This window comes from Micropterus dolomieu, linkage group LG08, assembly GCF_021292245.1.
Source record: "Micropterus dolomieu isolate WLL.071019.BEF.003 ecotype Adirondacks linkage group LG08, ASM2129224v1, whole genome shotgun sequence".
NCBI classification, from domain to species: Eukaryota; Metazoa; Chordata; class Actinopteri; order Centrarchiformes; family Centrarchidae; genus Micropterus; species Micropterus dolomieu.
In genome coordinates, this window is record NC_060157.1 from 9,311,521 (window position 1) to 9,338,353 (window position 26,833).

Here is a 26,833-nt window from a genome sequence, read left to right on the forward strand (position 1 = left end):
CTCACTCAACATATCTGAAATCAGTTTCTCTTGGGTAATACCAAAAATCAATAATCTTAATAATAATATGTTTCTGATATTAATATACGGAGAAATATAGCAATAGTATGCATAGCCACATTTGTTAAAGTCAAATAACAACAACAAAAACAACAACAATAATAATAATAATAAATCTAACTGATATTCATTCAATGCAATGAATGCATTACATCAGGTACAACTCTTCATATGTGTGTAACAAACAATTAATTCAATTCAATTTTTAATGCAATTTGTGACGATTCATTAAAAGTTGAAAAATAAAATATATTGAATTATTAGGAGCCTTATTACCAACAAAAGGTACTTTCCAACAACTCTGATAACACGGTTCTGAAGATTCGTACTTACACATTTACACATTCTCTGCACATACTGTTGTGGATTTTTCTGTGACATTTATCATGTTTGGTCAAGGACCAAAGCGCCGGCATGTTTTATGGCTAGAAGCACAATTTTAAAGTCAACTCATTATCTTCTTGGTGTCATTATAACTGTATACTCTGTCATTCTGATATATGATACGTAACAACAGCAACAAACACACTATGTGGGTAAAAAATATTAATTTCACAATGTATCTTTTGGCAGTATTTAACAATATCCTGCTGACTTGTTGAGTTGTGACAAATTAGTTTAAAGCAAAGCTACAGAGAGGATTTGTAATGCATGATGGTCCAGCAGATCATTTATCAAAATGAACAAAATTAATAAGGGCCACAGGATTTTGAACAGCCAAAATGAATGCTTAGGAATTACATAAAGAAGTAATGAGTAAAGACAACAGAGAGGAAAAAAATGTGTGGACTGATAAATAGTCAGGGCAAGGTACCGAGGCTAACAAAAAAAAAAACTGAGGACAGACGTACCATCCAGCGAGAGCCAGTCGTGCTGAGATGATGGCAATGAAGGAAGAGCGCGGGCCTTGTACTCAAACACCACCGAGTTGGAGATGATCTGGTTGCTGACAGCCACCTGTAGCGTCACCAGCCCTGTGTCATGAGCTGGAGAGAGAAAGAGGAGAATGAGAATTCAGTACATATAATGTATTCACAAAGTCACTATTATAATTTATTTGTGTAAATACATTTTTGAATGATAGACATACAGTAGCTTTTAATACAGGACAGTGGGCAACAGGTAAACTGGTTTAGATTAGCATTGTTTTCAACCATTGTTACAAAGTTGACTTGGATTTTCAGTATTTTAATATCTAAATGTTGAGATAATTTGAACAAGCAATTGTTTGCCTTATAAATGTTATGTATAAAAATCTACTATTAATACACAAAAAACTTGCTGACCAACGTGCAGGCTATTGCTTCAAACTAATAAATGAAAGCCAATAATATTTGTGATAGATAATGTATGTTTTTACTGATAAACACAACACTAAGCATGACAACCTTCCTTAACCCTATCTCAAAAAACAACAAACAGAGAAAAAATGTCAAATGTATTTTTGATGGCAGAAATTGGCCCATTTCTAAAAGAAAAAAAAAGTCAGAAGTTAAGTTGAATATGCTGGTAGCTCCTCTGATGGTTTATGAATAATGTGATAGTGAAACCTCCTCATAAATGTCCCTTCTCTTCTTTGATGTGTGTGAGCACTCTCCTGTTTTACCTGGGCAGTAGCAGCGCAGCACCCCTGGTTGGATGAGAGAAGCTGGGACTGAGATCTGATCAAACAAGCAGTTGTAGTTTGAGCTGACCTCTTGCCAAGGCCCAGTGATCAGCACCTTAACTCCCCCCTGAAAAACAGGACATATGGCTAAAACAAACTCATAACACACCTGCAAAGACAGGTTAAAGTACATTACTTGTTGTACCCTGCCACCTAGAGTGCAAAGACAAGAATGGCACCAAGATTACATTATTTGTTGTACCCTGCCACCTACAGTGCAAAGATAAGAAAGACACCAAGGAAAAGAAAACAACTCCCTTATACTGATCTCTGCTGCCATCATGTGGATAACATACAGACAACATGCAGTGCGTTGACTTCGTGCGGCGCTGCCAGCGCTGACTTATGTGATGCATGCTGGACTTAAAATAAGGCATGCTGGTTATAAATTGTGTCCGACCAACGTCAGCATTTCACATGACATTAAAAACTCGCGGGAGCAAGGCGGCTGCAGGCGCCGAGTCCGGCGGCCGCAGTTGCTTTTCCACGGTTGCACCAAGTTGGAACCACACTTTTGCCTGGTCTCGCGGCATTTTTCTTTACAAATGCCGCGAGATCAGTCATTGATCTCAGCTCACTGTAAGCTCACGCTGGTAGAATGTGTCCGACTTGACGGCCGTTTTTATTCCCCGCCGCTGCAGTCACCTGCAGCACACGTTAGACTATCAAGTCGGTGAAAGTCAGCCGCCGTCATCTCGAACGCACCTACTATCACTACACCCGCTTTCCTACAATACAACCAACACTGACATTAAAATGTTGTGCTACCCTCCAGAGGTTGGAGGAGTGTATTACTGCCGACAGCATAATTGTAATGCCAACAAAAACTGCATTACACAGAGTGGTGAAAAGTGGGGATTTGATGCACAATATATTAAGGTCTACATAATTATGGTAACATATTTCAGTGAAATTATTTTAGATATCAAACTTGCAACCATAGTTCTTCATGCATAACGTCTCTCATATGTTTTATGTTACATTTATATTTCAAGCATTCAGCTGATGCTAAATTATCCAGATTTATCCAAAGACACACCAGCATGCCATTATGCTTAATGGCTTAATGGCACTTCCTCCAGTAGCTCCCTCTGACTGGCGGTATATTTTTCACATTCAAAACTCTGGCTACTAAAAGATTTGCTGACCTGCTGAGTCCTCAACATTAATGCTGTGCTCATCTGGTAATAATATACATATTATATAATCACACCACTCTGTCTTGGCTGTACTGTCACCACAACAATGGAAAGAGTCTCTCATCACAGTCATGAATACAAAAGCATTTCCATTGGTAACCTGAAAATGTATCTCTAGTTAATCTTTCACATGCATGCCCCTTTCCATTTTCTTTACTTTCCTTCTTTATTTTTTATTAAAGACGAAAGCTTCCAATTATGGCAGTTTTTATAGCAGAAGAACAGTTCAAGTCTCTTCTACTTGTGGATCTCTTTATTGATTTCAGGACATTATTGCTGGTGCAATAAATATTTTCAAAAGACATCTGTCTTTCCCCCTTTTATAACAAGTTTCACTGGCCTTTTTGCCTCTGGGAAATAACTACTGGAATAAAAACAATTAAATTATACTGTAGTATCAATGACATTCAAGCTTACCACAGCTGCAGTTGTTGGTAAGTACAAACTATTTACAGCCACCTTTCAAGCCTACAAGGGAGTCAAATAATAGCCAAAAGATTGATTACCGAATGTAGCTGAGTCGGATTATCCTCAGGTCCATTGTTTGTTTTTCATCAGTGAAGCATGGAAATTTTTATTTTTTTTTACTTTGTGTACCTATTCTAGCTAAAACTATAGTTTTCCATCTTGTCACCTTTCTGTGTCTAAAAGTTAATATACAAATTAACATTTTTGTTGTATGAAGACTACAACTTCCTGATCGAAGACAAAACAAAACAACAACTAAAACAAAAAAATCTTAAATTGCTGAAAATAAATTGTTTATTAACAAGCTCATCATTTTCAGTTTATTCAGAAATTCTTGAATAAAACTGGAACAAGCAGGTCAGTTTAAAATGATTTCCATCAATATTTAATGTTCCCAATTATCCAAAAACTTTTGTATTTCCTACTCCAAAAAAGACAAAAACCCTACTTAAAGGAAATAACGAAAACACCTCAAACTAATTTATGTCTGGCTGTCAGAGATCTAGCAGTACATTACCTTAACAACCCTGTCAAAATGGTGAGGGTACCTGAACTGTCCATTAAACACAAACAATCTTGACAATCTAATGAATCTAATGGATATTCAAGGACAGTTCAGTTCAGTCGTTAATCACCTTTATTTGGAATCATTCACCTTTGTTTTATTAACATTTACTCATTTTAGCTGACGTTTTTATCCAAAGCTATATATGTCAGAGGTTGCACACCTCTGGACCAACTAGAGGTAAAGTGTTTCGCTCAGGGAGACATTTGTGGATGTGTCGCAGTGGGAATCGATCCGCCCCACCAAAGTCTTACACACTGCACCATGGCCACCCTTTATCAATACATTATTTACTAATAACTGATTCTTATTTTATATTTATTATTATTATTATTTAAAAATAAGTACTTTAGGTAAGTGGGCCACAGTGAACCTATTTAAAACCTTGTGGACTGCTCTAGTTTGAAATGCAGATTTGACTTGAAATGTGTCGCGTGAAGTTGTTACGACCCAATGCCTCAGCAATTAAGCTGGTACATAAAATATTACAACCAAAAAGAATGATGGCTAAAAAAAATATTTGTGAAAAAATAAAAAAGCCCTGTCACTCACCTCAGGATAGGACCACTCAGGGGAGTAGTCAGTAACCATGAAGAGCCGCCCTGTGGCCTGAAGCATCCCCAGAGCCCCCTGGGCTACAGCTGCAGAAACCACCTCCGCTACATTCATGTATGACAATGAGCCTGCCTCTCCTGTGTTTCCCCCTGCTCCAGCCCCTCCACTCAGAGACTGGGGGCTGCAGCAGGGTTGAAGGCAGAGCTCTGAGGGGTTGTAGCCAGAGCCCCTGGCCCCTCCATCTTCCTGGCCTTGCTGGGGGGGGGCACCAGCTGTATTCTGACTATCAGAGTTGTGGGATGTGACTAGCTGGTGAGCATATAGGGCCCCTCCAGCTGACATGGTGGTTCCACTTCCATCCACTGAGATGAAGTCATTAATGAGATCAGAGAACTGGTTCCCAAAAGAGATGTCAAAGTGATCCAGACTGATCTCCATGCCAGTCCCTCCTGCTCCTCCATTACTGGCCGCTCCACCTAGGCCTTGGTGGGTTCCGACAGCATTGTAGAGTCCCTGGACCATGTTTGTGCCTTGGAGGAGAGGCTGTAGCTGTTGCTGCGGCTGGGAGCGGTTGCTTCCATCAACATTGTTATTTCCATTATGAATTGGTACCCCTTCTCCTGCACCTCCGGTCCCTCCTCCACCACCATCTGAGGCCTGTTGCAGGTAGTGCTCTGCGCCACCTCCCTCTCCATTTCCTGCCCCACAGGCCTGAATGTGCTCTACTGGCTTGATTAAATTCTCAGCTCCATTCTCAGTGGCTCCAGCCTGAGCTGAACTCACACTACCTGTTTGCTCTAGGCCCACAACCTCCTCGTGCTCAGTGCCCAGCCCAGGATAGGTCCCCTGGTACTGTAGCAGCTGGAGAGAGCCTGCCTGGCCAGACCCCTCTGTGGGTGAGCCTCCATTACAGTTGGCCCTATGCTGGGTCTGGTGAGCCTGGTGGTGGTGGTGGAGATGGCCGTTGCTGCCAGGGGAGTCCGTCTTCACCACCTGCAGGCCCATGTAACCTCCAGAGTCATGGGAGTTGTGCTCCATCAAATGTGTTTTATGGCCCATGCTGGGCCTCCCCTGCTGAGCATGGCCCGTCTGAGAGGCATCTTGGAGGAAGAAGCTGGGTGAACGATTCTGATGTTGCATGTGAGGACTGGACATGGCCTGACCATAGCTCACTGTGGCAGCACTGGAGGTAAAGTCCTGCTTGGCATCAATGGCACTGAAATCCATCTGCTCCAGGGTGGTGCTGGGACTCAGACCCCCACCAGAAGGAAGCAGGGAGCCTGCAGGGGTCAGAGTAAGGCTGCCCTGGCCTGAACCAGCACCAGATGACACAGACACCCCGCTGCCACAGTTTACTACTGCCCCCACCTGATAGCCACTCTCCTTGGCCAGCTGCTGCTCAAAGGATGTATCTTCTGTCTTGATATTCTTTACCAAAGCTGAGCTGAAGGTGTAGCCATTGTCCGACATGGTGGGGGAGCGCTGCAGATTGCCGTTGGTGCTACTGCTGCCACCAGAGGAACATGAGTTTGAGGAAGAGTTGCCTTCTGTCTTCATTGCACTACCTCCATAGGTCTGGCCCTGTTTGGGATTGTTCAGGAAGCAGTCGGGGTCAAAGTTCATGTTGGTCTCTGGCATCTTGATGGTTCCAGAGTCCAGACTGCTAGAGAGCACTAGTTCTTCAGACACCCCAGCTGTAGACAGCATGGACAGACTGTCTCCTCCTGCAGTAGTCCCAGGATCCCCGACTCCGGCACTGGGGAAGGCAAATTTGTGACGATCAGAGGTCACAGACAGCACCAAGCCCTGTGAGGTCGCATCTGTACCCATCAGGTGACTGTTGGAACCCCCAGTAGGAGACATGCTGTAGACAGGGTCTCCAGTGACCTCAGACATAAAGACACTCTGGGACAGGCCAGACATGACAGAGGCCACGTGGCTCATCCCTGTCACCACAGGGCTGTCAGCCATGTCTGGATCGCTATTGAGGCCGCTGCTGATGGAGACGGGGGAGTTCTGTGTGGTGTCAGGGACCTCAACCTGGTTGGTGGATGACACCTCTGTGCTGTTCTGGTGCAGGAGGACAGGCTTGTGGACTTTGCCATTGCGTTTCTCCCTGGCACTGCCCCCTCCACCACCTCCCCCAGAGCTTTTCCCTCCGCCATGGGCACTGTGCTCTGTTTTCCCCTCCGACACATCGTTGTTTTGTACCTCAGAGTGAGAACTGCTGTAGCCCCCTGAGCGGGGGTCCACCTTGGGGGAGATGATGCGGTGTTTGGCGCTGTTGCATTTGTGGTGCACACTGCTCCCTGCACCTATATAAGAACAAACAAAGCAAAGAGGTTGGGGATTTGGATGGGTAAGGGGGGTGCAGAAAGAGGAAGAAGTAAAGACATATACATACTATTGATTTCTCTATACATTAGGACAGGGACAAGGATGGATGATTTCTTTGTTTTCGTATATTTATTTAGTTTGTGAAAGACGATTTTCTCCTTGGGATGATAAAACTTGCCTCTTTTTTTGTATATAGTGAGGGAATGGTAGTTTTTCATGGATTGTTACATTAAGTCATCCGAAATAAAAATGCATCTGAGGTTATCCAGAGTAATTTGTTTTAGAACTTTGTGCTCTACATTCTTTTTTTCTGAGTGACAGCCTATATTGAAATTACACAGCTAAAATATATGATTGAACAGCTGGGCTATTTCAGATATGGCCCTGACACAGTTATCAGTAAACAAAAATTATAAGCCAATAACCCTGAAACTCAATTTCGCCATCAATCACCTACCAATAAAAGACCTCAACCACCGTCTCTGATCTACCACATAACAAACAGTATCTTTATGGCCTTTTTGTTTCTCTTGCTGAATTTTACAGTTCTCTCTTGAGAACAAACTCCACCCCACCCACTAGCCCTTACCCAGGGTGCCCGTGCACAGGCAGTTGTGAGTCCGGGGAGGTGGCTTAGTTTGGTGGCTGTCCAGAATCTGTTGCACTAGCTGCTCCACTGAGAAGCCAGAGCTGCTGTTCCCATTGCTGCAAGTCCACTTGATGCCATGAACTGCCGGGAGAGAGGAGGAGACAGAGATGTCAGCCAGCCCAACAGACCACCAGCCATGCCAACCCCCCGCCCCACCCTCTGCCCTCCCTGTCTATCTGCAAGTACACATCCCGCTGCACACTGGCCACCTCTCTAAAAGTCACCAAAGCACGATAGAGAAATTGCTATTTCTGTTTCTTTCTGAAGTGAAACAAACAACCCATTGACTGCCCTATGGTAAAATGGTATAATAGCTGAATTAGCGTTACCTTTAGTTCTGATCATGGTTAAGTACCATGCTCTCCATCATGCCTTCCCCATCTCTGTTTCCTTAGTCCAGAATTGAACAGTTATTTTTTTTCTAGTCTCCCTTCACTGTAATGTCAAGCCTTCTATACTGCACTTCTCATTCTCTATTGTGCCTCATTCCCTCCCATGTGTCAATGTCTGTTGCTACTCTGTGGCCTCCACTGTATGATTGCTGATGAAGGTGACAGCAAGTCCGATACTTCCACCTTACACCCTTAGCTTCACCTATGACTTTGTTCTGCCAGGGAAAGCCTCTAGGGAGGAACATCACCTAGCTGCTGCTGCTGCTGCTGGATCTGCCTTTGCACCAAGGGAAAAAGAGAGGCTTTCTCCTGTAAAGCTCCACTCCCTGCCTCAGTCACACCTCGCTAGCAACTCCTAATACTTTTCATCGCTCCATTTGCCAACCAGCCACCACTTTTGATGAGACAGATAGTGGTTTTAGTGGCTGTAAGGTGGTAGGAGACACCACTGAGTGCTGCAGTGCTCAGGCTCTCAACCGGGAAAAAAGGTAATATTTCAGAAGTGAAGCATATTTAGACTGTCAAACAAAATCAAGCCTGCTTTAATTCAAGTTCCCTACACTTAAGTATATCCTTTGGTTAGATATGCAAGAGAGAGAGATACTGTATATAAAGAGAGAGTAAGGTTTAGAGCATGTATGAAAAACAGTGACAATTTGCTTAGTATGTCTGTTTGCATATGAGATATAAGGAGATGGAAATAGAGTAAGAGGGAGAGGGTAATGCAGATTAAAGACAGAGCTAGTTAAAGCGAAGTAAAAAAAATCTGAGAAACATGATTGGATGACTGTGATAAGAATCTAACTTGAAAGCTTTAAGATCCTTTGGCAGATTACAGGCTGGTCACCAGCAGATGTCAGTAGAACTGCTGTGATCACGCTAAGATCATACACTCCACAGACAATTCACTGTGGCAGGTTATTGAAACGTAAACAGGATTCATTTTGATCTATTATGAAGTCAGATTTATTCTGCCATTAATCCTGAGTGACTTGAGCAGAAAAAAAGAGTGGACACCAAAGGTGACAGGAAAGTTTCATCTAATGTCATTATAATTACTGCACAAATAATTGTGTCTGTCTGGAGAGCCCATTAGACAGTGTGGCTTGACTCGCCATTCACCTCCTGACAGTGTGTAATGCAAACAGTACAAATGAGCTGATGCTAATATTACTGACAGGGAGATAATAGGGCCATAGGCATACTAAAAATGCTGTCATGAATCCCCTACTGTGACAAAGCCAGCAGGGGTCTGCAGGACAGGACAGCATCCGTTCGGCTGATCTGACTCAAAGAGGGCGACAGAGCAAGAGTGAGAGCCTAATACAACAGCTTACATCCACCATGTAGTGCCATCCCTATTTGTCCAAACAATCTTGTCTCCCCTCTGCCCTGATCCCTCATGCCAGAATTGCCACAGCCCTCTTCATCTAGACGGGCATCACCCCCGGAGGCTCTGGGTTGTTGACGTACAGTTACCACCGTGTCTGCCTGTCTGCTCTTCTCTCTGAGGGTTATGTTCCAAAGCAGACATGACAGGAGCAGTGCCACTAGGTTTAATCCCAGTGGCAGCGACAGCAGAGGCACCAAACAGCAACCCAGTCGCATCATCCTGATGACTGCATCCTGTCATGAGTAGCATCACACAGCCCTAATGACGAACACAGTTGATCTGTAGGACACACGCACATCCCATCTGGTAGCCTCTGCACCATTGGGCACTATATGGGACAGTGGATTACAATAGTTTACATGATGGCCAGCTCTGTCTGTCTTGCCCCGGTCTGTTCTTCTCTGCCCCTGTCTGTCTAGCCTGGAGACAGGCCTTCTGTCTGTCTGAGTGTCTGTTAAAGCAGCTCATGCGCTGTCTGTCAGCAGGCCAGGGGCAAAGCTAGAAAGAGTGCTGCGTGTTTATAGCATTAGACCAAAAGAGTGGATCAAGCTGGCTGCCTTGTCTATGGAACTCTACCGTGACTGAGTAGTGATGCTGCCACTCTCTCAACCGCCCCCCGCCCTTATCCCCTTTCATCTTCTCCTTCTCATCAAAAACCGCAGGGTTATAAGGAGGAAGAGGTCAGACAAGGCCATGTTTCACAGGGCTTATATTTGAACTGCTGTGTGTGAGCATCCATGCATGTGAAAGTTTTTGTGACTGAGAGCACAACTGTGTGTGTGTGTGTTTTTGTCGTGGGGAGACAGAATAAGCTCAACTGATCCATGAAATCCACACTTTTACTTTGTTGTTTTTTTGTATCATTAGAGGTGTCAAATGGTTTGCGCTGAAATATCGTGAAGAGAATAACAAAAGGGAAGAGCAAGACGGAAGAGGGCAATTATATTGCAAAAGTTGACAATGTTCTGGAAAAATAACTATTTGATTTTAAACTAAGGGGTTAGTGTGCTGACAAAAATCAGCTTGTGAAATAGGAACCATCATCATTATACAAGAATAATTTCCTAACATATAGACACACATACCATATATGACCCAGAGTCAAACATACTGTACACTCCTGCAATCACCCTGCTATACATAGTGCTGCCTGCATATTATAACATTCCTTTTCAATGCTAAATAACATACTTTATCTACTAATAGATGCAAGTTGCATTTTTGAATAAATAGGTCGGTCTGGGAAAAATGTACTGTATGTTAAGTGCTAATGTATAATTAAAGATTAAATAATGGATAATCCAGCACGACTTCATTGCATGTCTTTGCTCCCTACACTGAGATAGGGGTTTGCTGTCTCACAGGACCACTAGATGGCAATGTTGCTTCATCACTGAGCTTGTGTTGAGATGCTGGCTGGTCCAGGAGAAAGAGAGAGGGATAGATATGAGAAGAAAGATAGAAAGCAAAGAAAGCAAGCAGGAGAGGGATATTTGCTCTTTATGAAGCCCCCTCATGTAGCCTGGCAGCTAGAAGGCATTTCACACTCACCCTCTTTGGCCCAGCAACTCCCAAAGTTAATGACTTTACGCATTATTGCAAATGGTGCTTGGTTTTTACATTAAGCCACAGACATAATGAATACAGTAGACCGTTGTTGTTCAGTGGCTGTCCTGAGGTAAAGCTTTATGTTAAAATATGTCCTACAACTGACAGCAAGCAGAGCAGTGAGGAGGATAACAATAGAGCCAAGACCTCAGTGATGTTGGTCCGGACTGTCTTGTCAGTATGCAGCCAGCATGCGCGTGTGCTTGTAAAGCTGCTGACACATTCCTCTTTACCTGGCCACATCACCAATAATTGGCCATCGGAATATCAGTCACAGCCGTGCTGGCCCCTGCCAGACACACCCTAATCACAGTCTGGTTGTTAAAGGTATCTTAACAGCTCCCTGAAAGATTTTCAATGCCCCACAAGGTCCCCATTTAGCTATAATCATCATCAGACAAACCCTGACTTTTTCCAAAACATTGCCTCAATCTTGGGCAGATCTAAAAACACACAGTGCATCTCACAGAGCATTAGTAAAGCTGATAACAACAGCGATCAGTCCATTGAGGGAGGAGAGAGACAGAGACGGCCGGCGAGGAGGTGGAGGTGGGGATTTCTGGTGAGTCAGACATTCTTGCTCCCACGCACTTACATGAATCAATAACCAGCTTGCTGCCCTCCCCTGCCTTGACTTCCTTCTTGGGCCAGAGAGGAGGAGCACTCTCAGCCTGGCCAGAGTGGTGCCAGAGGTCTAGAGGAGCTGAACTTTGACCCATATCTAGCAGACGGCTCCAGCTAGGAACACTGGCTGAAGATGCTCTCTGACTGAGGTGCTGAGGGCACTTAGTGTACCAGCTATCAGCAAATAGGACTAGACACCACATCCTCGGACAAAAACAACCCCCACAATGTTTAGTCCATGTAAGCAGACATGTAAAGACTATTAAGGCCTTTTTAGAGGAGACAACAACTGATTATATTAAAGGCTATGAATACAAGTTGAGACTGGGGTGACAAGAATTGATGAATGCATAGTCTCAATGGGATAATTCAAATACTCACACATGGGCTTGAGCTGGCCAATCAGCTCCTCCTTGGTCCACTTGGCCCACTCCTTCTTGTCTGTATTGATGGAGCACAGGATCGGACCACATGGTTTCCCACAATCCTCAATGGCTGGAACATTCAAATAGTGGACAAGCACAATATCGGGGTTCTGTGGGGAACACAGAGGGAGGGGGAGGTTAGATGAAATGACATTATGGATAGTCTGTCTAAGAGCATGGATTGTTGAGGGTACAACAGCAATGAGTGGTAGTGACACATAGATACTGTGGCTCAGCTGGGAGGACTTTTATTGGAACATGCCAGCTGGTTGGTGAGAAGTAAAATGTTGCTGAACAAGAAACACTGAATGGTAACCCTTACACACACACACACACACACACACACACACACACAAACAACATGGCCCAAGAACAAGAGTAAATGCACAACCCAAAAGACAGCCAGGGAGCAGAACAGATCTGGGATCAGAAATCTGCAATAATCTCACTCATTATCTGTATCTCTGCATCTCCAAACGTGTGTGTGTGTGTGTGTGTGTGTGCTCATTTATGTGTATATTTGTATGTGCATATGTGTGGTAATTACAATGTGTACTCATGTAACACACTTATGGCATTTTGTCAAGTCCTCCCACATGGTGAGTTGATGCCCTCAATTAACTCTGCCTGTATTTACCAAGTCAAAACTCAACAATTTGCCGCCTGCAAATTGTTACTGGGTTACCTCTGCAAATTCCCTAAATTGACAGCTTATGAATAATAGGTAGCGTTTAAAGGAATGTTGTGCTGGTGTGAGTAACATCAATTTGCTTCTGTAATCATGAAAAGCTTTGATTACTGAGCATGGCAAAGACTCACACAAGGAATGTTCCCCTTTCAGTGCTTATCGCTTCCAATTTATTATAAACATCTGACTGCCACTAAGCCCACACAAACTTAACACACAAATATAGTAAGATATCCCAACACTGACACTTACAAATACATACAAATACAAATAGAAGCTGCACTGATTATAAGTGACCCACAGACGTATTAAGCCAGTATACAGTATACAGAAGAATAATTGCCATCAGATGTATGAATAAACAAAGGTAAAAACATGCACAAAATCACACTACATGACTGCATGCACTTGCAGCTAAACAAGATGCAAGAATTGACAAACCAAATCCCTTGATAGAGAAAAATGCTGTGACAACATGTGTGTGACTGCAGTTTGAAGCTTCATCAGTACTAAGTGGCAAATAAATCAAGCGCTGCTACTGTAGGTCTGTGCTCCCTCTCAGCGTGTGCCATTAATCTACGACTACATCCCCCCTCTCCCTCTCTCCTTCTCAGACAGGGGTGTGGTTGGGGGCACACAGATCCAAAGAAACAATTGCTTCTTTGAAAAAACATCCCAAACGAACCAACAGCTACCATCGTCTCAATGTGTCTGGGCAACCACTGCTCCAGTGGTGGAACAGCAACAAGTTGTATGTAAAGTAGTTTTAGGAGGACAGATGACCGCGCTCTACCACTTCCACCAGGAGCTGGAGCTGGACATTGCAGTGTGTTATCTCACAGCTTTCCTTGTCCCCTGTCATTCGTATGGACACTAGACGATGACTGCTGCCCTGTTTGGATGGAGATGGCACAGGGCGGTGTGTAATGCCCCCAGATGGCATCACCAGCTGTGTCAATAGCTAAGAGATGCCCTCAATCTTTTCTTGGAATGAGAGCGCCAAATGTAGACAGCTTCATTCAGTTATGAGCGTACATAAATGTATGTGGATGTATGAGTGCAGGTGGGAGTGAATATGCATAGACACACAGCTCAAACATTAGTTTGCACCCACACCCACACACACACCCACCCACACACACACACACACAAACACACACACACACACACAAACACACACACAAACAGACTGAGCAAGGACAAATTCATTAGCATACTGACACACAACAGACACATGTACTCCTAAGACACACAAGAGTTAGCTGTGCACAATCATACACATGGATACGCACAATCTCCTCCTTCCAACACCCACACACCCAGCTGTTTCCTACCTTTTCACACATAGCTACACAAATACGCACGCACACACATACACACTAACCACAAAGGAAGAGACCATGTGGCAGCCTTACAGCTCATCCAAACACAAGTAATATGTGTCGCTGTGCTTTACTATTAGGATTCTGCAATCTGTCTGTCTGGATCTTTCACACTCTTTTTCCCCCAAATCATGTTTTGCTTCTTTCTCTCTTTTTACTTTACAACAAATTTTACAGTTCTCTCCCAACTTAGGCCCACCTCCTCTCTAAGAGGAAAACAACACAATGAAAATGTAAAGCGTCACATAAATCTATCAGGATGGTAATTTAATTTAATTTCCTGCTGGCTGCTTTCTTTTTCCACAGTGTAATATCAGGAGTTGGTTCTCCAGTAGTAGGGGGGAAAAGGATGAGGGGGAACATTTTTTCTTGGATACTATTTTCCAGAGAAAATGAGATCTCATTAACTTAGTGATTAATTGTGTAATGTAGTCTTTTGGTTGTTTTTTCACTTGTTTCCCAGGCGGGTCTCAGGGCAACATTCCAGCCTCACTTCCGCAGTGGAAGGGAAGACTGGGATACAGTTGCAGGAACCTGTGGTGTGCATGAAGGTGAGGATGTGAAGCTGTTTGTATCTCTATGTATATGTTTGTTTACTATGTGTGTATGTGTGCTTGAGCCCATAAATACATATGTGTCAACATGTTGGCAATACCTGTAAGCATGTGTTTCAACCATTTTCATGTTAAGGCCTCTTAAAGCATGAACATATCATATAAAATGTAGCATGTCTCCAGCCAGCATTTTGATGTTGCTGTGTTGTCTTAATGGTTACTGTGCCTCCCTAGAACAGATGGATAGATGTTGAGCTAATTACTAGCAGAGTCTTGGGGAGTCAGCCATGGGGGCGGAAGGCCTGCTGAGTGGGTGGTGGAGCGCCTTCCTGCCCCTCCTTCCACCACTCTTTCTCTCACACAAACACACATAAACACATCAGAAAACAAAGCAATGCATTCACACAAAGAAAAGAAAACACCGCCATGCACACCCACACATTCACACAGTGCACAAAACACACATGAAAAAGTTGGTGTGCCAACACTTACACACACATTAGCACACACATGCATATGTGATATGCAGGACATCGCCATCGCAACCAGAGGATAAAGGTGCTGTTGTAGCCAGGCAACAGGTTTCTTTTGCACCCACGCACTTAGAGGCAGCTAGTGCTCCTACGATCTCTTAGTGACTGCCTACCTTGTCCTGAAGTCATACACCCTGTTCTACTCCAAAAGACAAGGAGGGAGAGAAGGAAAGAGAGTTTCGCTAATGGAGCTGAAGACACACACGAAGTTAGATGTCAGTGGAGACAGATACAATGACCTTCTACTTTATGCTGAATGTGTGGTAGTGAAAGTAAATGTTGAGCTGCAGCTGAGATTTAACGAACTGAGGCTTGAGTACAGAGCACATCTTTTGGCGGAATCTGGTATGAGTGGTCAAGTATTGTGTCCACTGTCTTGTTGAGTCTCTGTGATCCTGCCACAAATCAGCCACTCTCTTGGAACACCTCCATGTAGCCGCTACTCCAGCAGCCCACCATAGCTCATTAAGAGACAGAGTTCCAGATAGAGACACGTGGAAAGACAGAGAGACAAAGACAGAAAGAAGAATGAGAGTAACAGCTCTTATATTGTCAAGCTGGCAGCTCTGCTCCATGGCTGTACTCTACCATAGCAGGCCTTGCTTTCACAACCCGTGCACAGGAGCGATAAGAACACCATTAACATGAAAGGATCTTAATTGAGAGGGGATGCTTCATGCAACGTGGATGAGCCTGGGAGAGCAGGGGGAAACCACTCTGAAAAAATAACCCACACTGAGGAATGGGGGGCTTCAAAGCCTGTCATACTGAAGGAAAGAGAAGAGCAGACAGGGGCTCAGGTATGGGAAAAGCCCCCCTTTTCCACTTTTACTCTGAGGAAGTAATGGGGAAAATAAGCAAAGGAGGAAAGGAATAAGACAGTTCTTCAAGGGAAAATTGAACTAGCAGGCTACAGGGATATCCATTTCAATACAAAATATCATGAAAGTAGGAGCAGTCAATTGTTTTGTCACAAACATTCAGCATCAAGGCATAAATACAAAGAGGAGGTGCATGTGTTGGTGTATTTGTGTATGTGGATGTATCTGTGCCTTTATGTATTTGCGTCTGCCTACATTAAATTATAAATAGCGTGTGAATGAGTGTCTAGAGGCAGATTTCTGTATGTTGGTTGGCATACGCACATCAGTATGCATGCAGGATAAGCGCAATGAGCTGTGAGTGCATCTGCTATTTTGACTGCATATTCATGCTGTCTGTGCTTGCAATGCATATTAGAAGTTGTGGTGTGCATCTTTGCATATGTCTGTGCAGTTTTGTGTGCATATGGAACACCTGTGTACTATATTGTATGCATGTGTCTGATGATGTTGTGTGCTGTGGTCATGCGGTGGCTGTGGTGAATGTATATGGGGGGTTATTAAGGCCTTGCTCTCTCAGCTGTGCGTGGGCAGTTGCCCTGGCAGTGGCATAGTGATGGATGGCATGGGGTGCCAGTCATTAGGCAGCCTCCTGGCCTCTGGCACTGAGGTTGCACTCTTAAACACCGACCTCCCCCGCCTGTCCCCAAACACCACTGCTCATTTCAAGGTCAACTGCCTCTGTGGTGCTGCAAGTTCACCTCCACAAGGCACAAGACTTCTTCCTTTTGTTTGGAACCTTTATCGCTCACTGCCAACGGGTGTGTTTTGGAATGTGGGGGTGGCTGGCTTGTGCCTTGCCTCGTGCAGACACACAGAAGCACAGACACACACACACACACACACACACACACGAGGTAAACAAAACCCCACGTCAAACCCTCCCAAAAAGGCAGCAAACAGCCTCAAGCTCCTGTCTAGGTAGCAGAGCAATCCCCTATCTGAACCTGCTTCCCCCTCTCTCTCCAGATCCTCTATGACAAACTCTTTGTTTAAATGTTCCCAGTTTAGAATACAGACACCCTAATTGGGGTGTCTGGAGTCAATGCTCAACTTAACTGCTACAGTTCACCCTCTACTGCACCCGGCTCTCCACCAACTACAACCCTGCCTGAGTGCCAAGCTAAAATGATGCCCAGGGTGGGTACCAATCCAGGGGTAAGAGCCAGTTTACAGAGGGTTTCTTAATGTGAATTGCCTCGATTGCCTCCGTCCAAGGTCTGTGAGAGGGATGGGGAGCAAGAGGCACAGCAGGAGATCCTGATTTAGGGAAGATTTATACTCCACCTCTTTACCTCCACTACCTAGTGTACTGGCTGGGAGATATGAAAGGCATAACTTGGAACTTTTGAGGAACAGGAAGAGGCCAGCATGTTTGAGCGTGTTCCAAAGGAAGCCAGGGGCTGAGGCCTGTGATGTTTAATTCAGTAGCACATAATCACTCCGATGGAGTTGAGAGCGGGGCTTTAAATAACTCAGCTTAGAGGGGCAGAACTACTTCACTCTGGGTGGGGGAATGCAAGTCTGTGTGTATGTGTGTCTGCATATGTGCACGTGTTTATGCACTTGTGTGTGTAATTGTGCAGATATATGAGTGCATTTCGCATTTCTACATGTCTGTGAGTGAGTGTGCAAGAGAGTGCTCCTCTATTTTTGTGTGTGGCTCCTCCCTGCTTTGAAATATTTTATTTGTGCAGTGCAGCACAGTAAAAGGTGGAGCGTGTTTGTTGCTGTGCCAAGCATCTGCATGCATTACAATAAAAGTGCAAAAGGCCAGTATTCAGAGCCTGAATATGGAGGAGCATTCTGGATGCCAAGCAGGCAGGCAGTAAGTCAGGCGGTAAGCCGGGCAGTGAGGCATTGAAGCCCCTTTAGCTACCACAACTCAACTCACAGTTTACAGCCTACTTATTCTTCCTAAGGCCCTTGCAGAGCACACTACCCTCTCCATTAGTTGTGGTGGTCCCAAGTGAGAGGCCACGCTGCCCAGGGGCAAGCTGAAAAAAGGCCATCAGGAGCCCATCCGGCTGCCATAATGGCCTTGGCTGAGTCCCTGGCACTGATCCTAATATTCAGTGGCCATCCAGGTGACACTGAGTCACACTGGAATAAAAAGCGGGACAAGAAGTTATTGAGCTCTCTCAGACACAGGGAGGATTTAACCATGTGCTCTCTCTTCATGGTTCTTTTCTTTTGTTTCTGCCTCAAAATAACCTCTCAACCTCTGGCTTTCTCTGAGTCTTTTCCACTTGCTTGCTCTCTCATTTTCATCTCTTCCTCCTAGGGCATAGTGCAATTCATTTGGAGGAGGAAAACACAGCTAATGCCATCTCTCTCTACTCCCTCTCATCTGCTCTCGATCCCTTTCATATCAGTGCTGAGTCTGATTTGTTTGTGTGCGTCGTCTTTCTCCCCGTGCCAGTCGACAAGGCGTGCTATTTATGTGCCTCTGCCCGTGTCTGTGAGCGAATCAGGACTTCACAGGAGCAGCCAGGGGAGAGAGATGTGCTGGTGCATTTCTAAACAGGGAGTAACAGGGAGGACTGATGTGTGTCCAGCAGCAAGACAGTCCAACCTGGCCACTATCAGCTTCTGCAATGGCCCACTGAACAACAATAGATAACACCGGTTGTCAACTACAACTGTTGAGGTTGTAACAGAAAACAGACCCAGTCAAGCACAAACTAGTAGATCATAAATGCACATATATGTAGATATATGCTCACACTACACATGCATCAGGAGACTTACACACAATGACAACAGCAATGGCCACAGGACTGCTGAGCCTGTGTGCTCTGTCAAGCATGGTGAGGGGCTCATTATTATTACTGAGCTGGATACTGGAGCAGCCCCAGAGCTCAGCTTGGCAAGACCTCTCTCTGGAGACATACACACTGGCCTCTACACATACATACACACACACATGCACTTACACACAAACACACACACACACACACACCATACAAATGGGTAATCAAACGTCTGCCCCTTGGGGGAAAAAAAATGCTCAAATGGTTTCCTAGCAACCAATGGTGTGTATTGGGTCCACATGAAAAATGAAAAATAAAGACCGTGTGTGGCTGTGTGTGAGACAGAATAAAAAGGCGAGGTTGAGATTAACAGTGCATATTAAAGAGAGACAGAGGGGTTTATGGGGTGAAGTACGGAGTGGTCAGAGATAAGAAGTTGTGAATGGGATATGAAAAGGTAATGAAGAGAGAGAAAGAGAATGTGCACCATCGGAAGCCTGCCAATCTGATTGACAAACACAAGCATTTCCCCAGCCTCTCTACAGGGGCAGTGTTGACTGCGAGTTGATCCATAGAGCAGGTCCACAGACAGTTAAGGTCATAGGAATGTGTTATCAAATCAGAGCTCAGAGAGAGATCATCATGGGAATAAATCAGTCTCTTACACACTGTTACAAATATGTAACAGCACTGCAGGGGAGGGGATTATGCAACAACCAAAGCATAGGCTTTAGAAAACGGCCTAAAACGCAGTGCTGCGTATCACACCAGGTTCAAATGCAAAACACAGGGGGTTGTGCTATACCAAAGGCACACAATCAGGTGAGAGTAGTGGTTTGTAAAATTGCTGCAGAGCACTGTACAAAGAGGCGTAGCTGAATCTCTGGGGCTCTAAAGAGTTTTTTGATCATTGCTGAACATTGTAACTTAAACACAGCAAGTCCCCGTTAAAAATGATCCAACAAAAAGACAGAGTTTATTTGTTGTATTTGTTTATCTGTGTGCAAGTGCATGAAAGGAGCAAAGCAGCATGTAATAGTGTGTGTGTGGGTTTCCATAAGATACTAGTTTGTGTGCATGTTTGGTACATCTGTCTGTAAAATTGTGTGTGTTTGTGTGTGTGTGTGTGTGTGTGTGAGGTAGTGAGAAGCTTACTATCTCCATCCAGCAGCTGCCACAAAAAGGCTTCCCAAAACAAGCGCAGGGCCATGACAGAGACAGAGCGACCGCAGCCTTCTGGTGGTGTAATAGGAAATTAATTGAGACCATCAATATGGTATTAATCATTAAAGCACAGGTGCTGAGGTGGCACTTTGCTGACTGCTCTACTGTCGGCAGTACTCAAATACACACACAGTAAAAGTTTGACCTGCAGTTTTATAAAAATGTAGGTGCGGACAAAAAGACAGAACTAAAGACAAAGGAAAATGAGAAAAAGTAAAGTCTGTATCCTTTATTTAAACATAGAGACAGTGGGTCAGATTTTATACACAGCAATACAAGGTCATTCTTGCTTTGCCTAGAAAATGTCTTTGCTCCGATAGCCACTAAATAGCAAGACATAAATTGAATAGGAGTAGGTATTCTGAAAGACGCTCAAGTCAGAAAATGTCAGGTAAATTTGGGGAAATATTCATCAACTCCCTTGGAAGCCATGTTTCTTATAACACCTAATCCTTCGTGAGGCAAAGCACAGTGAGGACTGGAGTGCCGGTGTTAATCAGCCAGAGGAGAGCCAAATTGCAGCAACTACATTAAGCCGTTAAGCACACCACGTCTCCAAATTGTTGAAGGTGTCTCACTGAGATGAATGTTTCTTCTTATGAATAATACATCACACACATACACACAGACCAAACCAGACACATACTTTATATATGTGTGCATAGACACACACACAAACAAACACATGCAACACTGTGTGTCTCTTGCTGAGACAGTGCGACAGCTGTGCAGGACGGGGGTTTGTAGTGTGCGGCAGGGTTCGACAGGGTGATGTTCCCAGCGCTTCCTTCGAACTCACTCAAGTCCAGCATCAACAAGCCTCCACAGGCACTTTACACAAAACCCTCACCACCCCCCATGTCTGTCAGTGTCAAGGTTGAGCCTATGAAATCTTTATGATTCCGGAGCTGTAGATAAGATGGAGATTGATCTGGATTGAAAGGCAAATAAGACTGCCAAAGCCCAGAGTCAGCTGAAAAGCAGGAAGAAGGCGCAGAGGGGGGAGTAAGAGGAGAAAATGCATTAACACAGGTCCGGCCCTGAGAGAACACAGAGAAATGAGTACTTCCTCTACACACACTAAATACTGGGGAGAGAATATGGACACATGACCAGCTGATTGATGCTGTGTGTGTGTGTGTGTGTGTGTGTGTGTGTGTGTGTGTGTGTGTTTTAGCCATTTACCTGATTACTGCCTTACCTGAGACTTGCAGGTCTTGACTACTGACACTATCTTTGTTCTGTCATGTGTTTGAAGGGCTGGCCACACCTAATGATGCTATCAAAAGCAGCAGGTACATTCAGGTGTGCTGGCCAAGATTTCAAATTTATAGGTTTGACTACAAGCATTTTTTGATAGGTCTGTGTCAGGAGACAAGGGAAGGTACTATGTATGAAGTTTTAATGTGAAATCATGTTAAAGAAAATGCCCTATGGACACAGGTAACTACTAGCCACGAGGATTGCTCACACAATCAAAATAGTACTTCATGGGACAGTAGGAGGCCCTGGCTCTCTAACACCCTGGCAATAACATATCAGCTATGATTTACAATGTCTAACATTGGAACAAAAGGGGAAATGATGCCATAAAATAGTGCGTTTTTCAAAGGCCAGAGGAATGTGTGTGCATGCATTAATATGTGCATTTGTGGGTGTGCATATGGGACGGATGGAAGGATAAGATCCTTTGATGTATCTCCCAACGGCCCTGGCCAGCTTGCAGGAGAGGAACAGAGCAGAGGCCACCAGAGAGTTGGGGCCCAAGCCCTAGGGCCTGTTCTTTCCCTCCCCCTCTCAGCCTGCCTTTCCCTCCCTCCTCTGATCAATATTGGGTCCTAATCACTGAGGACAGTATGGTAGTCCTCTCTTTCTCTCATCTCCTCTCTCACTTTATCTTCTCTGGGTTTTACAACCTTTGCCTCTACAACCCTATTGCCAGCTTGCATAAATTACATGCACTTGTTTGTTCTCTGTGCGTGTATGTACGTGTCCGTGTGTGTATGTGTCCATATGTGTCCACACCTTTGCATGTGTGAGCCACACACATTCTGCCGGTGTTGCTATGCATATTTGTTAAATGGAGTCAGTCTCTGTAAATACGTGAACAGGCTTATATGAGGCTGTTAAAATGTGTGCATGTGTCTGTGTACAACAAGATAAGACAATATCCTTGAAAAAGCAACACCAACATAAACCCCAGTGAATTATGAGCAGCATGCATAAACTTGAATAATAACACATCCCCTCATTTTGGTGGCTTTATCCCAGTTATCTAATTGCCTGTGTCTTTTTTTCTTTCTTTAATAAACTAATGACTGTGGCTGAGTTGAGGCCTGGAATCATATAGGCACCAATAAGTAGCACTGCTTTAAACCCCAAACTGCATCAGAACAGCTGAATAATTTGTAGGAGAAATAATTACGGGGCAGAAGAGCAGGCATCAATCCTGGAACACCGACAGTGCCCTCGCTGGAAACCACCTCACCCATAAGCCAAGGCTCCATTAGGTATTGTCTGGGGCCCACAGGCTAATTTGTTTGCATCAATAATACATTCAAAGGATTTATCTAACTTGCAAATGAGTGTTCATTTACTGGTCCAAGAGGCAGGGAGGAGAGCAGGCAGCAGGAGAGAAGGTGTGAAAGGCTGAAACAGCTGGTTGGGCTATCTGGAACAAAGTTAACCCTTTGCTGACCAGTTAGTTTGTGGTATTCAGAAATGCCCAGTTCTGACAGGCTTGGATAACAGCCAGTCTTTATGTAGGGCAGAGACAGGCCAAGGTGCTGGTGACCAACCCTTGGAAAGACATCAAAAATAAAGCTGTGAGCCCCCTAACAGTCACAACTTCTTACCTGCTACACCAAATATTCTCTGATCATACGCCAGATGACTAAATGACAAAGAGGAGTGTATGCGTGTACACTGGTGGGATGTCCTTGAGGGACACTGGGATCCCCAATGCTCTTTGATCTCTGTGCTATGCTGTTACCCACAGGTGATACTAGGACCGGGGGGGGGGGGGGTTATCAAGAATGAGCTAGTGAAAGAGAGAGATACAGAGGGGATGAGAGAGAGAGAAACATGGGAGACGAGTAAGGAAGTGGGCCATGAACATATGCTGCCTCTCCGTGCCAAGCCTCACTGGCTCAGGCAACCCACGCATACGCTGCACTGCTGCTGCTGCTGCCACTCCAGCCCTCTCCAACACCAACACCATGGCACTACTTAGTCAAACAAAGCTGGAGAGATGAATCTGGAAAGAGACGGGGTCTCCCTAGTCTCAGCACTGCCAGGGTAGGGCTGCTTTGCTTGGATAACACTGTCTGATTATACACACACACACACGCGCGCGCGCGCGCACACACACACACACACACAGAGTAGTGTTTCGCTACCCACCCCCTAAATTTGTGACACCATACAACACTGTATGATGAAATTTTCAAAATCTCTTTATGAGCGAATCACCTTCACTTTGAATTATTATTGGTAGAAGCTACAATTAATTAATTTGTTCATGCCCGGCTATACAGTGGGATATAACAATCAATTTTTTATCAGTTAGTTTTAATAAAATTAAGGACTTTTCAATCTTTGTAGGGATATCAGTTGTCGACAAAACCAGATGAAGCAAACATTTTAAAAGCTGGCACACTTAAACTATATATAATGATGCATAGGATTGCCATCAACTCACACACAGGACGCACATTTAATTGCTCAGTCAACTCTCTGAGACATTACAAATGATATACTGTCAGAAGTCCCTTAGCCCCGTTGGGCATGAAAAAAGAAAAGGGGACTGAAGAATCTGAATGAGAAGAATATTGTTGATACCGATTGCATCACATTTTTGCTGTTAAAGACTTAACACAAAGTCTAATGGTTTAGAGAAGTTTTGTGAATGCATGTGAGAGGGAGTGTGTGTGTGTGTGTGTGTGAGTGTGTGTGTGTGTGTGTGTGTGTGTGTGTGAGAGAGAGAGAATGTGTATGCGTCAGACAGGGACTCGAAAACTGTAGTTCTGTAGTTACTGTGATGTTTGATATACTTCACACCTAAAAGTATTGTTAACACTGACAGTCAAGAATGTTCAATACAGTTTTCATTGTTTAAACATTTTATAAGCCCCAGAATTAAAATTCACAAGGTCACACACCAATTTTCTTCATACAATAATTTATAAGTTGTATTATTTATGTATAAAATATTTTGTGTAATGAGGCGCTTATATTAACTGCTGCAGTGGGCTAAGGGGTTCCACAAAAATGTTTCAAATAATGACTGACCATGTATTAGATTTTGCCATGTTGTCAGAGAAAAGGAGGGCGGGAGGAAGGGCAGGGAGTGGGATGTGAACGGCTTTAGAACAGTGCTGAGCATGGCTTCCCACTGGGATTAAAACCAAGGGCAAAAAAAGGGGGGGGGGGAATGCAGGCAAACATCAACAGCACAGATCCAGATTGCTTGCTAACACAACATTGTGCACACATGCATCCACACACACTCAGAAATCCACACAAGCCCCACATGTAATAGATCCATACAAGGATGCAGACATACAAACACCCTCAGACACCCAGATATATAATAACAAATGCTTGTATAACACAGAAATCAAATTTAGAGTTCATCTTGCAATCTGAGCCTCGCAAACTCAATTCCACTCTGATGTCTAGCCGCCTCACGTTCCACGCCTTTTCCATGTGAACGAATGGGGTCAGTATCGTCACATAAACATCATCCTCTCGGCTCTCTCCCTCCTCTCCCCTTTCTCAGTGAATGGATGCTGAGCACTGGTGCATATCTACGCAGGGATGGCAAGGGCACCGAGGAGAGAAAATCAATACTATATCTCACCACTAAGCACAATCCCAACCAAAAGCAGCTGGAGTTTGCAGGTTGCTCCATAAACTGGACGGCTTCATCTGGCTGGCCGCTGTGTCGGTGGATTGCTACAGTAATGCACTACAGCACAATGGCCTAGGCCAGAGCCTGCCAGACACAGTGGTACACACACACAAAAACACACATACACAGAGACAAACAGCACACTCCCAGGGGCTGGGGAATAGCAACAGCAATGAGAAAAACTCTCATGAGGCAGGAACAGGGTTGACAAACACACTCTCTCCTCCATTTCAAGCAAGGAAAAGCACCTCTGGACAATTTAGCCCACCCTTACCGTGGCCTCACACATACTTGCATGTACACACACACCCACACACATATGTACATTTACATGCACACACGTAGGCATATACAGACAGGGCCCTTAAAATACCTGTTCTAAAAATAGCAGAAGGGAAGCGGGAAACAGGATTGAGGCTATTATTATTGCGCACACGTCCTGCCTGGTCCCACCAAGGAAAGGGAAGAGACTAATGATTTTCCTGGTGCAAGCAATTAAAAAACTATTTGTCACCTGCCAGGCTGCATATGACGTTAGGGGCCTTGGCAGAGGACCACAGAGTAACTCCACATATACACACTGTACACACACAAAGTGGGTTGCAACATAGCAAGCAGTCCAGAGGCAGAAATGGTGCATGAGACATAGGTGAAGCTGGAGGGTTACAGAAAAAAAATGGAAGTCATGGGAAAATGAGGTTAGAAGGGAGGAAATGGTTCTTTGGACAGAGGAACAGAGTTGGGTAAACGGCTGATTTATCCGGACAGGTTAATACCAGGCCAGACAGCGCCTCAGACAGCACACTGCCATCAGGAAGTCATGTAATATTTAGAATCCAGCCAATGAAAGTCACTCTCCTGCTGCTGGGCTTCTGGCTAAAATAGAAATGTATATTTCCCCCTCTGCCCCACCCTCCCTCAACCCCTAACAGCACAAGAAGAGAGAGACTCCAACTCTCTGCCATCCTTTTCCCTGAGTCTGTCTCTCTTCCCCTCTCTCTTAGGCTGCCTCCCCCAGAGAACAGTTTGAAACATGCAGGTTTATACACACGTTCATTTTAACTCAATTGTTGTAATCCCTGCTGGATTTGTCTGAATGGTTTAAGGAATTTTAGCACACCAAGAAAGTTCATTGAAAATAAATGTTTCATTATAATTAAATAACTCCCTATTCCTGCTTTGCTACAGTTTCTGTATTAGAAGGTAAACATTGTAAACACTACAGGGAGATGAGGAACAGCCTGTCACATTTCAAATCTGTTGGGATACGAGAGAGGGGAGTCTGTTGCAGAACGCATGAGAGATAGGATGAGCCACACAGCGGGCACTCAGGCTGTCTAAAACCTGCCAATACTTGTAAGGAAGCTTGCTCTGATGCTACCTATATAAACTGGGATGGAGCAGTAAATAATATAAAGACAAGCGTTATGCCTCCTTTGCACAATGCAGCCCTATCCAGATCCAGCTTCAAGCATACACTCAGCGGCAGTAAATTACGAGGCAGCTCGTTAACGTCAGGTGATTTGCACTGCTCGTTTGCTCCTGCTCATCTCTACCGAATGATATCATCTTCTACCTCTAATCTTCTAACTCTAATCCCCCATTCTCAAAGCACCTCCACCACTTCCCAACTCTTGTTTCCTTCCCTCCTTCCATTCCTCTTCTCCTACCCTTCCATATTTTCCTTTCTCTCGTCTCCTCCTCCCCCCTCCTCCTCCTCTCAACCTCTGTGTCTTCTTAGGTTTGCGTGGGTGAGTTTTGAGATGGGGGAGCAGATAGGAGCAGAGCCATCCCACTGAACGCTGTGTGCGCATGTGTGTTCAATATGACATCTATCCAGATCAAAAAAGACTAAAAGAAGTCTGGTTTGACTCTGAAGGCTTTTTGTGCCCTTGTAGTTACTTTTCCACTGCCCCCTACTGAGAGAGAATGAGAGCAAGCCAAAAGAAGGAGAGAGATTTTCTC

At 44.5% G+C, this 26,833-nt stretch overlaps 1 protein-coding gene across 4 annotated transcripts in view; it reads right to left on the bottom strand.

Annotated features, from left to right (window-relative positions):
- Nucleotides 1-26,833, bottom strand: part of camta1a (calmodulin binding transcription activator 1a) — a 291,229-nt gene that overhangs the window by 27,620 nt on the left and 236,776 nt on the right. For all 4 annotated transcript variants that reach the window (XM_046055766.1, XM_046055768.1, XM_046055767.1 and 1 more), the window contains 5 exons: nucleotides 11,898-12,051; nucleotides 7,440-7,580; nucleotides 4,511-6,828; nucleotides 1,667-1,793; nucleotides 912-1,046 (listed from right to left, as the gene is read on the bottom strand). In XM_046055766.1, the coding sequence (XP_045911722.1) occupies nucleotides 912-1,046; nucleotides 1,667-1,793; nucleotides 4,511-6,828; nucleotides 7,440-7,580; nucleotides 11,898-12,051 (2,875 nt within the window). The remainder of the gene's footprint in view (nucleotides 1-911; nucleotides 1,047-1,666; nucleotides 1,794-4,510; nucleotides 6,829-7,439; nucleotides 7,581-11,897; nucleotides 12,052-26,833) is intronic.